General features: G+C 37.1%; 1 protein-coding gene across 1 annotated transcript in view; it reads left to right on the top strand.

Annotated features, from left to right (window-relative positions):
• si:ch211-266k8.4 (USP6 N-terminal-like protein) overlaps positions 1-14,764 on the top strand; it is a 46,493-nt gene that overhangs the window by 25,608 nt on the left and 6,121 nt on the right. The window contains exon 12 of the mRNA XM_058768055.1: positions 9,142-9,336. Within this exon, the coding sequence (XP_058624038.1) occupies positions 9,142-9,336 (195 nt within the window). The remainder of the gene's footprint in view (positions 1-9,141; positions 9,337-14,764) is intronic.

The raw sequence follows: 14,764 nt of genomic DNA, 5'->3' as shown, positions 1-14,764 counted from the left end.
AGATGTTGTTCATGCGTTTATGTCCTCATTTAGTGAGACGGCAGACGCTTAATCACGGCGAGCGTCACGCACACTTCAGGCTGTGTGTAGTATAGGGATGGCTCGATACCATAATTTTGGCTTCAGTACGATACCAGAATGTAATACCTCGGTATCGATACTAAATCGATACCATAGGTGACAAATATCCAGCCTCAAAAGATAAGTGAATTGAAAACAATTTTATTAAAATAATAATGATAAAAACAGATTCATATCTTAATACCTTTTGTATCAAACGTAACAAAAAACCTACAGAAAAAAACAAAACAACTGAAGTAATTCAATTAATGCAACAAATGTTGCTTTATTGTAAAGTGTTATCCTAACAGTCAAAGTAATATTCAAAATCACGTTATTGTTTCTCTCTCTCTCTCAGATTGTTTTCAGATTTCAGCCTCAGATAGCCAAAGAAAAAGCATTAAATATAAATCTCACTCTCTCGGCTGCTTCATATTAGCGATCGGCAGCGCAGCAGAAACATTCCCTTCATATTATTGATACTAAAATTAATATAGCAAAACTCTTGCTTAATTCAAATTAAGGAGCATCCCTAGTGTAGTAGCAGACTGCTCCGTACGCTTTCGAGTCGCTCTCGCGGATGTCAAACACTGATCGATCTGCGCCGCGTTGCTTCTAGTCGAACACACCTAGTGCTGCAGATTAACAGGTTTATTGCCTCACTGACGTTGATGAGATTAACCCCATAGGTATCGAAATTTGGTACCGAACGACAAGAAGTTTTTCGATACTCAATGTTATCGAGGCAATTCGGTCGGTGCCTAAAAAGTATCGAAGTTGATACCCAGCCCTAGTAGTAAATAAAAAAAAAAAACAATAAAATCACATCTAAAAACATATATATATATATATATATATTTTACAATAAGGTTGTATTAGTTAACGTTAGTTAATGCACTAGATAAAATGAACTAAAAATGAACAACACATCTGTTCAGCATTACTTAATCTTTGCTCATGTTGACTTATTCACATACTAATGCTTCTCTTCACATTAACAACTTAATTAGTTAACGCTGATTAATATATTAGTTAACATGAACTAAAAATGAACAACGCATCTGTTCAGCATTACTTAATCTTTGTTAACTTATTCATATACTAATACATTAGTTCATGCATTAGTTAACATGAACTAACAATGAACTATGCCTGCAAATAGCTTTATTTAATTGTACTACATACAGTATATACACAAGTTTATTTAGCAGCTAACACACACAATGGATAAACAATACCAACTTCCCATTTGGGCACTGATTAGGGCTATTGGTAAAATTGGAAACCATCTAAACATCAACTGATAATGTTTCTCATGTTTGTAGACTTTTTATTAACATGACTTACCACTAACAGCATTTATTAAGGGAATTTGAACCTTATTGTAAACTGTACACTAGTCCAACATTAACTAATGTTTAACTAACATTTGTAGACTGTTTAATAACATGATTTAGGCCCACCACTAACAAAAAAAAAACAAACAGATTTAACAGTTTTGTTCCTATAGTGTGACAGCACACCACACCATACACTAACAGATTTATCCATTGTGTGTGTTAGCTGCTAAATAAACTTGTGTATGTATTGTATGTAGTACAATTAAATAAAGCTATTTACAGGCATAGTTCATTGTTAGTTCATGTTAACTAATGCATGAACTAATGCATTAGTATATGAATAAGTTAACATGAGCAAAGATTAAGTAATATGTTGTTCATTTTTAGTTCATGTTAACTAATATATTAATCAGCATTAACTAATTAAGTTATTAATGTGAAGAGAAGCATTAGTATGTGAATAAGTCAACATGAGCAAAGGTTAAGTAATGCTGAACAGATGTGTTGTTAATTTTGTTCATTTTATCTGGTGCATTAACCACAACGTTAACTAGTTAATCTGTTAATGTAAAGAGATGCATTAGTAAATGTGCAAGTAAACATTAGCAAAACATTAAGTAATCCTGAACATTGGAGTTGTTCATTGTTACTTCGTGTTAACTAATGCATTAACTAACGTTAATTAATACAACCTTATTGTAAAATATATATATATATACACAGTGGGTACGGAAAGTATTCAGACCCCCTTAAATTTTTCACTCTTTGTTATATTGCAGCCATTTGCTAAAATCATTTAGGTTCATTTTTTTTTCCTCATTAATGTACACACAGCACTCCATGTTGACAGAAAAACACAGAATTTTTGACATTTTTGCAGATTTATTAAAAAGAAAACTGAAATATCACATGGTCCTAAGTATTCAGACCCTTTGCTCAGTATTTAGTAGAAGCACCCTTTTGATCTAATACAGCCATGAGTCTTTTTGGGAAAGATGCAACAAGTTTTTTGCATTTGGGGATCCTCTGCCATTCCTCCTTGCAGATCCTTTCCAGTTCTGTCAGGTTGGATGGTAAACGTTGGTGGACAGCCATTTTTAGGTCTCTCCAGAGATGCTCAATTGGGTTTAAGTCAGGGCTCTGGCTGGGCCATTCAAGAACAGTCACGGAGTTGTTGTGAAGCCACTCCTTCGTTATTTTAGCTGTGTGCTTAGGGTCATTGTCTTGTTGGAAGGTAAACCTTCGGCCCAGTCTGAGGTCCTGAGCACTCTGGAGAAGGTTTTCGTCCAGGATATCCCTGTACTTGGCCGCATTCATCTTTCCCTCGATTGCAACCAGTCGTCCTGTCCCTGCAGCTGAAAAACACCCCCACAGCATGATGCTGCCACCACCATGCTTCACTGTTGGGACTGTATTGGACAGGTGATGAGCAGTGCCTGGTTTTCTCCACACATACCGCTTAGAATTAAGGCCAAAAAGTTCTATCTTGGTCTCATCAGACCAGAGAATCTTATTCAGGTATCCATGCGGGCTTTCATGTGTCTTGCACTGAGGAGAGGCTTCCGTCGGGCCACTCTGCCATAAAGCCCCGACTGGTGGAGGGCTGCAGTGATGATTGACTTTCTACAACTTTCTCCCATCTCCCGACTGTATCTCTGGAGCTCAGCCACAGTGATCTTTGGCTTCTTCTTTACCTCTCTCACCAAGGCTCTTCTCCCCCGATAGCTCAGTTTGGCCGGACGGCCAGCTCTAGAAAGGGTTCTGGTCGTCCCAAACGTCTTCCATTTAAGGATTATGGAGGCCACTGTGCTCTTAGGAACCTTAAGTGTAGCAGAAATATTTTTGTAACCTTGGCCAGATCTGTGCCTTGCCACAATTCTGTCTCTGAGCTCTTCAGGCAGTTCCTTTGACCTCATGATTCTCATTTGCTCTGACATGCACTGTGAGCTGTAAGGTCTTATATAGACAGGTGTGTGCCTTTCCTAATCAAGTCCAATCAGTATAATCAAACACAGCTGGACTGAAATGAAGGTGTAGAACCATATCAAGGATGATCAGAAGAAATGGACAGCACCTGAGTTAAATATATGAGTGTCACAGCAAAGGGTCTGAATACTTAGGACCATGTGATATTTCAGTTTTTCTTTTTTAATAAATCTGCAAAAATGTCAACAATTTTTTTTTTTTCTGTCAATATGTGGTGCTGTGTGTACATTGAGGAAAAAAAATTAACTTGATTGATTTTAGCAAATGGCTGCAATATAACAGAGTGAAAAATTTAAGGGGGTCTGAATACTTTCTGTACCCACTGTGTGTATGTGTATATATATATATGTATATATATATGTATATATATATATATATATATATATATATATATATATATATATATATATATATATATATATATATATATATATATATATATATATATATATATATATATATATATATATATAATATAATTTTTTTTTTTTTTTAATATATTGATGTAATTTGGTTTTTAGCTGTGATTTTATTGTTTTTTTTATTTATTATAGAAATAGAACCGGGAATTGCCATCAAGTCGAAACCGGACATGAAACATCAAGGAACATTGAAAGCAATAGAGAAGTAATGCGTTTTGAGTAGAGATTTAAAAGCTTGTAAAGTAGGAGCAGATCTAACATGAACTGGTATGCTATTCCATAGTTTGGGGCCTACAGCGAAGGCACGTGCCCCCCTTTTCTTTAGTTTAACTCTAGGAACAGTGAGCAATCTAAGACTACCAGATCTAAGAGCTCGAGAAGGGTTATGTAAGGAAAGCAGTTCAGATAAATATGAGGAAGCTAAATTCTTTAAAGACTTAAAAACAAAAACAAGGATTTTAAACTCCACTCTAAACCACACAGGCAGCCAATGCAGTGAAGCTAGGACAGGAGTGATATGGGTGAATTTACGTACGCCCATTAAGAGTCTTGCTGAAGCATTTTGGACCAACTGGAGACGGGCCAGGGTGGCATTCATTCCCCAATACAGTGAATTACAGTAATCTAAACATGATGATATAAAAACATGAATTACTTCCTCAAAGTCTTGAAAAGAGAGGAAAGGCTTGATTTTTGAGAGAAGACGGAGATGAAAGAAACAGGATTTAACCACAGAATTTACTTGACTATCGAGTTTCAGCTCACTGCCAAGCAAAACACGTAAGTTTTTAACAAGGGTTTTGGCTTGGGATTTAACAAAGTGATTACTGCGATATTTTAAGGGAATGCCACTAGGGGGACCAAAAAGTATACAGGTGCTGGTCATATAATTAGAATATCATCAAAAAGTTGATTTATTTCACTAATTCCATACAAGTTTCACTTTTTGAATATTATATTCATTCATTACACACAGACTGATATATTTCAAATGTTTATTTCTTTTAATTTTGATGATTAGAGCTTACAGCTCATGAAAGTCAAAAATCAGTATCTCAAAATATTAGAATATTTACATTTGAGTTTGAATAAATGACCATCCCTACAGTATAAATTCTGGGTATCTCTTGTTCTTTGAAACCACAATAATGGGGAAGACTGCTGACTTGGCAATGATCCAGAAGACGAACATTGACACCCTCCACAAAGAGGGTAAGTCACAGAAGGTCATTACTGAAAGATGTGGCTGTTTACAGAGTGCTGTATCAAAGCATATTAAATGCAAAGTTGACTGGAAGGAAGAATTTGGGTAGGAAAAGGTGCACAAGCAACAGGGATGACCGCAAGCTTGAGAATACTGTCAAGCAAAGCCGATTCAAACACTTGTGAGAGCTTCACAAGGAGAGAACTGAAGCTGGAGTCAGTGCATCAAGAGTCACCACGCCAGACGCCTTCAGGAAAAGGGCTACCAAGCCACTTCTGAACCAGAGACAACGCCAGAAGCATCTTAACTGGGCTGTGGAGAAAAGAACTGGACTGTTGCTCAGTGGTTCAAAGTCCTCTTTTCAGATGAAAGTAAATTTTACATTTCATTTGGAAATCAAGGTCCCAGAGTCTGAAGGAAGAGTGGAGAGGCACAGAATCCATGTTTCTTGAAGTCCAGTGTGAAGTTTCCACAGTCAGTGATGATTTGGGCTGCCATGTCATCTGCTGGTGTTGGTCCACTGTGTTTTCTGATGTCCACAGTCAACGCAGCCATCTACCAGGAAATTTTAGAGCACGTCATGCTTCCTTCTGTTGACAAGCTTTATGGAGATGCTGATTTCATTTTCCAGCAGGACTTGGCACCTGCCCACACTGCCAAAGGTACCAAAAGCTGGTTCAATGACCATAGTGTTACTGTGCTTGATTGGCCAGCAAACTCGCCTGACCTGAACCCCATAGAGAATCTATGGGGTATTGTCTCTAATCTTCCTCTTGACACCAGACCCAACAATGCAGATGAGCTGAAGGCCACTATCAGAGCAACCTGGGCTCTCATAACACCTGAGCAGTGCCACAGACTGATCGACTCCATGCCACGCCGCATTGCTGCAGTAATTCAAGCAAAAGGAGCCCCAACTAAGTATTGAGTGCTGTACATGCTCATACTTTTCATTTTCATACTTTTCAGTTGGCCAAGATTTCTAAAAATCCTTTCTTTGTATTGGTCTTAAGTAATATTCTAATATTTTGAGATACTGATTTTTGACTTTCATGAGCTGTAAGCTCTAATCATCAAAATTAAAAGAAATAAACATTTGAAATATATCAGTCTGTGTGTAATGAATGAATATAATATACAAGTTTCACTTTTTGAATGGAATTAGTGAAATAAATCAACTTTTTGATGATATTCTAATTATATGACCAGCACCTGTAATTTCAGTTTTCTTTTCATTTAAGGTTGAGAAAATTTGATGACATCCAGATTTTGATATCCTTCATACAAGCCAACAAAGTATCAAAGGTGTTGCTATCAGAGCGTTTAAGTGGCAAATAAATCTGGGTATCATCAGCGTAACAGTGAAATGAGACACCGTGATTCCTAAAGTTGGAGCCCAAAGGGAGCATATACAGAGAGAAAAGTGTTGGAGCAAGTATTGATCCCTGAGGGACCCCCCATGGGAGGTTAGCAGCTGATGAAATGTTGGTGCCTTGTCGAACCGAGATTCTCCCATCCTTTAAATAGGAACTAAACCAACTTAAAACGGTTCCTGTCAAGCCCACATAGGACTTGAGTTGGGCAATGAGAATATTATGATCGATCATATCAAATGCAGCAGTAAGATCTAAATAACACTAATACAATACTATCACCCTATTATAGGCCTATAATTAGCAGGATCCGCAAGGTCAAGATTAGCCTTCTTGAGAGATGGAACTACCAGTGCATGTTTGAGATCAACTGGTAAGGTCCCCAAACTAAGTGATTTGTTGACAATAGCCAAAAGACTGTGTCCCAAGGTCTCAAAGAATTGTTTCAGAATACGAGAAGGAATGATATCAAATGAGCAAACAGTAGGTTTTAGTTGGGCGCTAATTTCTTGTAGAACAGACAGTGAGGTGGGTTCAAAAGCACTCCAAGTGGGAGCACACAAAGGAGGTTCAATAATATCACAGAAAGTTATCGCAGACTGTGGTCTCTGATCAGCAATCTTTTTGAGAAAAAAGCTAAGAAAATTATCCGATGTCAAGGAAGAGGATACAGTATGAGAATTTGCATAAGGATTGAGAACGGAGTCAATGATAGAAAAGAGAGTCTTAAGCTTATGACAATTTTGATTAATAATATCAGAGAAATATTTTATTTTAGCAGCCCTAGCTGCTGCTTGAAAATTAGCTAATGCAGCCTGCACTACTTCATAGTCAACTTGAAGTTTGGACTTCTTCCATTTTCGTTCAGCTTGTCTACAGTTGCGGCAGAGAAAGTGTGTGATTGTTTAACCAAGGCATAGGTTTGGCTTTAATTTGTTTAAGTTTCAAAGAGGTGACAGAAACTTTGCAAGTTTTCTACTAACCCTAAACCTAACCTAACAGTCTACTCTGAGAGTTAGTAGACATGTAGTTGACATGTAGTTACAAAGTTACTTATAGTTAGTAGAATGTCTAAAGTGGACTGTCAAAATAAAGTGTAACCAAATTCTTTGCCAGTGCAGTCTGTATCTCAAAGTAAATTGTGAAAATAATTTTAACAGCTTTTCCCTTTCCCAGGTTAATTTTTGTTTTTAATTATATTACATGAAACCATTCTATCATTTTTTTTTTATTATTGTGCAGAACAAGTTGGCTCAAATGCGCAATAAAATATTATTATTTATAATTTGATATAAATATTTTTAAAATGTATTGGGATTATGCTGTTTAGGTATATTTACCTACAAAAATCAATATATTGAAATTTTGATTTGAATGATATTTTTAAAGGGCACCTATTATGCCCCTTTTTACAAGATGTAATATTGGCCTTGGGTGTCCCCAGAATGTGTCTGTGAAGTTTCAGCCCAAAATTCCCCACAGATCATTTATTATAACAGCTGGAAAATGTCATTTTTGGGGTGTGTCTAAAAACGCGCTGATTTGGAGTGTATAGCTTTAATGCAAATGAGCTGCATAGTCCTGCCAAGAAGAGGGTGTCGCGTATACGCCTATCTGCAGCAATAAACACAGCCGGTAGAAGCACCGTAACTGAGAGAGAGCGAACCGGTGTTCAGCCGTACATATGGCCGGGAAGTAAAATGCACTGAAAGTGGGACGAAACAGCGCAATGTCACAAAGAAAATGAAGACTCTTATGTTCAGTCTTACATGCAAACACAGAGCACCGGGATTGCTTGCGAAACATTGTTGACGTTACATCTGCTCGAGCGCGGAGAAAATGAAGGACAGCGTAACCACTGAGGGTGGAAACTATAGCAATGCAGGGCTGTCAATCAACCGCCGTGGCCCCGCCCCCCGAAATGTGACGTCACACTGCGTGAGAATCAAAACGGCAGGCCTAGTGAGACTGACTTGGTTTAAAGGGGATTAAAAAACAAAGAGTGGGTGGCTTTTTATTATTGTAGGGTGGTTGTGTTCTCACACTGCCAACACACATTTATGTCCAAGTGGATTTTGCATAATAGGTGCCCTTTAAAGAAAAAATATTACTACAATTTAGTACTTAGTAATAGAAAAAAAACTGGTTTATTTAAACAGTAATGTTCATTTGAATGTGATCAGTACTAGTTCTAGGCCAATAGCCATGCTAATGTTTTGAATTCTCTCTGGTCATCTGTTACTCAGTGGTGACGATCATGTGTGACTATGTTTACATGTGTTTTGAGATGAGGGTGTGTGTGTGTATGTTTGGGTGAATACAGTAAACGGGGTGTATCAGGACTACAGCTGCTTCCTCTGATGTTCAGATAAATCAGTGTGTGTATGGTGTCCTGTTGCTCCAGTGTAAAAATGATCCCGTAAGAAGCAAAAAAGAAGCGGAAAAAGATCTCAATGTGAAGTTGGTTCTGAGAAACTCTCCCATTATTTGTTTGCAGATGCCACAAGGTTTATGCAATGAAATTGATTGTTTAAAAAAAAAAGTGTAATTTACTCAACTTTGTTGTTCCAAACCTGTATGAGTTTCTTTCCTTAAACATGTCCATCTAGCATGTGTTTACATAGATAAACAATGGAACAGTAGGGCAATGAAATGTAAAAATGTGTTCTTTGTGAATGGCCAGGTGTCCAGATACATTCTGGGGTCGCTGTATGTCCCCGAGTAAGTTTTGAATACTGATTTCTGTCTCTTCACAGCTCCAGCTCTTCGGCCTGGTGTGTGAGGTCAGGGCCCGTGGGTAAAGTGGCTCGCAGAAGGAGCCGAGGTCAGTCCGGACGAGGAAGTTCCCTCCTGCTGAAAAATCGCTGTTCTAGATCTCAACAGACAGCAGCTCAAACGTTCGAGCGGCCGGAGAGCAGCAAGACTGGTGAATGTCAAGAAACCCAAAGCAGGTACTGAATCATTTACTTTCAAGATTAAGACATCTTTGCTTTGTGTAGGCGGAGTGAAGGCATTTGCTCCTCCATCATAAACATTCATTCGCCAGTGCCGACAATAATTAATGTGTTTTAACATTCTCTATGCTTTGGGATGGGATTAAACTGACAGGTGGCCACATTGCTTTGGTTTGGCAGGTTTTTGTACTTGTTGAAGAGGGGTTAGTTATAATGATGCTTTAATCTGGACCCAATCCCTCACATTCAAAGTGATTAATGCGACCGTATGGATTCTCTACAATGGATAAGGATTTAAATGAAAGCACAGGGAACAATGAAAGGTGATACTTTAATGAGGTAAATGGGAGTTTTAGGGGCTTTTTTCACCACTTTTGAGTGGCATACCTGTGGATTGTTTTGATCTCAGTGAGGAAGTCAAGAATTTTTGTAAAAATAAAGCAATTTTCAGGGCTTGTACATATATTTTGCAAGGTATAAGTCAAAAACATATAAAAACGTATCATATTTAAAGGTGTGCAGTATATCATCCCCATTTTGGTTTTGGATATCGCATTTAAAAAAATATTAGGGCTGTCAAATCGATTAATCGCTATTATTCCTATTTATATATGACTATATATATTTATATGTGTATATATACATACATACATACATACACATATATATATACACACACACACACACACACACATGTGATTAATCGCAATTAATCATTTTGACAGCCCTAAAAAATATAAATATTAGATTAAAAAACAAACTTATTTTACTTCATTGAGCTGCAAAATTGCTATCTGAAGTATTAAAATGTACTTTTATAATATCAATAAAATTGTTTAAATTTAGATATATATCAGCCAATAAACGATATTTAATTGTCTTCAAACACTCACCTAGTTAATCTTTAAAAACACTCATAATTTAATTACTTACATTTGCTGAAAATGTAATCTTTAGCAAATCTTAAAATGAATATCTATTTTTTATATTGTACATTATAATGTTGCAATGCCTAATTCACTTACAGCATTTAAAATGATTCAAAACGACAATTTATTTGTTATTGGCTGTAACATAAACAATTATCACGTTATCTGTATTGAAATTTTTATATTGGTGCATCTCTATATTTATCAGAATTCCTACCTTTCCAAATTCCTCCATGTTCACACTTAAGCAGGCCTGTGTCGTCTCTGTCACTGGAAAAAAGAGGAAGATAAAGATAGCTTATGAGCGTTATGAGGATAAAAATAAATTATGCCTGCATCCCTTTTTTGAGCCCTGACTGTATCACCGTTTTACATCCAGCATCTTTACCCTCTGGGATCAGGCGGAAAAGCAGTAGGTGTGGCGGAAAAATGAAGCAGAAGCGTTGATCTCCGGTCAGTTATGTCAGCAGGCTGTATTTAAACCCTCGGGCCCCCAGAGGCCAATGTCCTGCCATTTCCACCTGCCCCCTTCTATGGAAGGAGCTGACACAGGAGCAGAAGAGTCACACCAGCTATGAAAACAAGCATCTGGCCTTTTAACTTTTAACATCCACCTTCCTGGTGCCTTTGCACTGTCCTTTGTAGCACTTGTAATGATGTCAGGGGGGAGCGTGAAACTTTCCTTGACTGGGACTGTAAGGTTGTTGCGAAGGTCGTTCTCTTATGTGTGTGTCTGTGCACGTGTGCGTGTGCGTGTTTAACAAACATGTTGTTCCTTTAGTTTCAGCATCACCTTCTGAGAATTTTAATCCCCCCTTGAACCAATAATGCAGTTAATAAGGAGTTCAAAATAAAGTTCCTAAAGCAGAATCCTTGCCAGGAACATCTTAATTGCTACCTCGAAGTATAAAAGAGGTCTAACTACATTTTTCTTCATTCACATGCATAGAGAATCAGGTGAAAAGAAACTTTTATGCAGGCTAACTGACTCGGGTTTCTTCCAGCAAGTTTCTGGTTTTATAAAAAAGTCCCTTGTCGCACATAAAATGCAAACACAATGAAACAAATTAAGCATAAAGAAAATGTTGTCTAAAGGTTTTCTTTTTGGTTTCAGAGGTGTCAGTAACAGCATACAATTTGTTTTGTTAATCTGTGTCACTTGGTTGTGTTTGCTTGTTTTGCTTTTATCTCAGTTTTGTTTTCTTATTCTTTTTTGTTTGTTTTTAGGTTTTTTTTGTGCATTTTTAAGCTTTTTATATATTTTAAGTTTTTGCATTGTTTTGCTTAGTTTTGTTTCTTTTTCCTGTTTTTGTTTCTTTTTGGTTTCTTTTAAACACATTTTGTTATTTAATACAATTTATTTTATGTCTGCTTTGTTTTGCTTTCATTTTATTTTAGTTGATTTAGTTTAGTTTTTGCTATGTTTTGATTTTTGTTTAGTTTTGTTTCTTTTTTTCTGTTTTGGTTTCTTTTTGTTTTCTTTTAAACATTTAGCAATGAACATAATAAAACCCCCACCAACCAACAAAAACCAACAAATATACTTTTATAAAATATATATATTTAGAAAATATATTAGTGTACTTTAGAAGTGTGTATATATATATATTTTAAAACCTCTGTATTTTATAAATATTTTAACATTTGAATGATTCCTATATAGTAGTTATACGTAGTTCATCAGAGGAAAAATTCTACTTTGAACTTTTTTTTCCCTTCTTTGAAGTTAACAGTGCTTCCAGTGGAATCATTTTTGTGTGTTTTTTTTTTTCTCCCCACCACAGCTTGCCATCTTCACAAACCTGGCTGAATCTGTGGTGTGGTTCTTTTCCTAATCATGTGATTACCAGACGTCCCACCTCTGAAAAGAGGCAGAGTGTGGGAGGCTATGGGAAAAACCTCTGTCCCTGTATGCCATGTGTGCGTCACGCTCTGTATGAGCAGCGGAGACATAACCTGGCTGAATCTGTGGTGTGGTTCTTTTCATAATCATGTGATTACCAGACGTCCCACCTCTGAAAAGAGCCAGAATGTGGGAGGCTATGGGAAAAACCTCTGTCCCTGTATGCCATGTGTGCGTCACGCTCCGTATGAGCAGCGGAGACATGTGATACCATGCCCAGCGTTTGAGCTTCCTCTTCTGTATCTGGTTTCTAGGGGCTCCCAGGGGAAAAGATTACAGCATATCTGGCAACCCTTCCAATGCAGTGATGGGATACATGGCTTGAAATACAGCACACAATCGTCTATGCGTGTAGGTTCGTGTCGGGCTGTTGGATAGGGGTGTGATAGCCATTGTCGTTCACTCGGGTGCGATGGTTACGCAACAACACTGAACGAAAGTAGGAAAGCTGATCAAGGAACTGCTGATCTTATCTGATCACATTGAGATTCAGGTGACTGTGTTGGTGGCTGTTTGCAGATGCTAGATGTTGCATAAACAATACTGAGGAAAGATGTGGTGAAGGGAAATATATACAGTATGAACTCCCATGATTAACAACACTGAGCCGGAGTGGCGTTTACTTATTTATGGCTTAGCTCCTGATTTCCCAGCATCACCCTGCTGTTTAGAAGGCTGCGTCTGCCCCAGCAGACCAGGTCATTAGGGAATGTTTTCAGCCATCTAGAAACCCGAGTCCGTGCGAAGTTTTTAAAGTGCATGGTCACTCGGTTGTTGTAAATGTAACTTAGGCAGAGGTGAGTAATGCTTTAGCTCTCTTCCAATACAACACTTTAAATGAACTTCTCAACTGATTTGGAACGCTCTACATAGGCAACAACTTGAAATGCACAGGAGATTTGACTCTTTGTTTTCAATAAGTATGACAATGCTAAGATAACAGTGTAGTAAACATAATTAGTGCACAGTTAGTAATTTTTAATATGCACAGAAATACATTTCGAAATTTCTGACCTTGTGAATATGCAGTTTCAAGATTTCAAGACATGCTTTTTGATTAATAGACTTTCATTTGTCGATTAAAATGGAGTCCAGAAATTAAAAATGGAATGCAGAAAAATTAAAATGGAAAAAATAGAATTTGGAAAAAATAAAACGGATTTTATAGGGCCCTACATATCTTTATCTGATGCCATGTGCAGTTGCTGGCTTTGTCTCTGGTAGTTAATGGCTTCTCGAATGTACAGTACAAGGTCCAACAAAAGCATGCTTTTCTTTTCTTCTTTTAATACGTTTATTTATTATGGAGGTTATATTATTATTGTATGTTTTGAATGAAATATCGGATTACATGAAATATTTAAATATTTTAGAATACTAAAAATGTCAAAATGTTCGAAAATCCCAACTGCAATTTTGTTTGTGCGATGTTATGTAGCTTCATAGGTTGTCATTCTGCTTTTCAGGCTTTGCCTTCAGGGCTGTGTCACATCATTCCAACCCTTTTCACGTATGTTCAAGTCCAAGCCACACTTGGACAGTGTTATGTTGTCCGGGGTCAAGAGGCCACCAAGGTTCTCTTGTTAACGAACAAAAGATTTGTAGATATTCGCTAACACCCATCATCTGCAAAGGTGCTTATATTGGTACTTTACTAGCTTTTCCATTTTGTTCCACATACTTTTAACCAGCAGCAGATGTCAAGTGTATTAAAGAGAGTGCCTGTGCCTGTTTCAAAAGGAGTTTAAGCAGATGTTAGGGGAGACATGGTGTCATCATTTGATCGAAAAAGTCATCCCAAACCCATATGATTTACTTTGTTTCCATGTAACACAAAAGGAGAAATTTTGAAGAATATTCACACTGCTCTTTTCCATACAGCGAAAGCATGCAGTGACTAGGGCCCTATGATTTCTGCAACATTTGGATAAATAATTCAGTAGTATGATGTACAATGCATTCAAAATAACTTCACAAAGTAATAATAATAATATAATCATTAAATTGTTAATGTTTCATGCCTTCATTTGATTACTACTGAGCCCCTAAAGGAACATTGGCAAAAAAAAAAAGAAGACTATCGCGTGGGCACGAGAAACTTGCGCACGAGAAACTTTTGCGTGGGAACGAGAAACTATCGCGTGGGCACGAGCAACTTTTTTGAGCTCAGGCATTACAGTTTCCGGTTGCATCACTTCTGCCATCTTACAAAGAAGAAAACAAGAGCATGCATGTGCATGAATTAGCCTAATTGAGATCTATTTTGGCCTTCAATACTAAAACATTGTGTCTGTTCTTGCATTCGGACACAGATAAATCATCACTGAACAGCATAAGAACAGCTTTTTCTCTCAGGCTATATTCCACCTGAACAATAGCCTAACATCTCAGGACTGTCCATCTGTACATAACTTCTCAAAACTTTTCATCTGTAAAATAGCACATTCATAATTCTTTCTATTTTCTCTATATGTTGTACATAACCTAAAACATTTGCACATTCATAATTCTATTTTATCTATATTTTTATTACCATAGTTATTGTTTTTTAATGCATTGTCTATTCTGTTTATTATTAGCCTTATATTTCATT

Source organism: Onychostoma macrolepis, chromosome 25 (assembly GCF_012432095.1).
Source record: "Onychostoma macrolepis isolate SWU-2019 chromosome 25, ASM1243209v1, whole genome shotgun sequence".
NCBI classification, from domain to species: domain Eukaryota; kingdom Metazoa; phylum Chordata; class Actinopteri; order Cypriniformes; family Cyprinidae; genus Onychostoma; species Onychostoma macrolepis.
The sequence above is the reverse complement of the archived record's forward strand: the minus strand, read 5'-3'. Positions and strand labels throughout refer to the sequence as shown.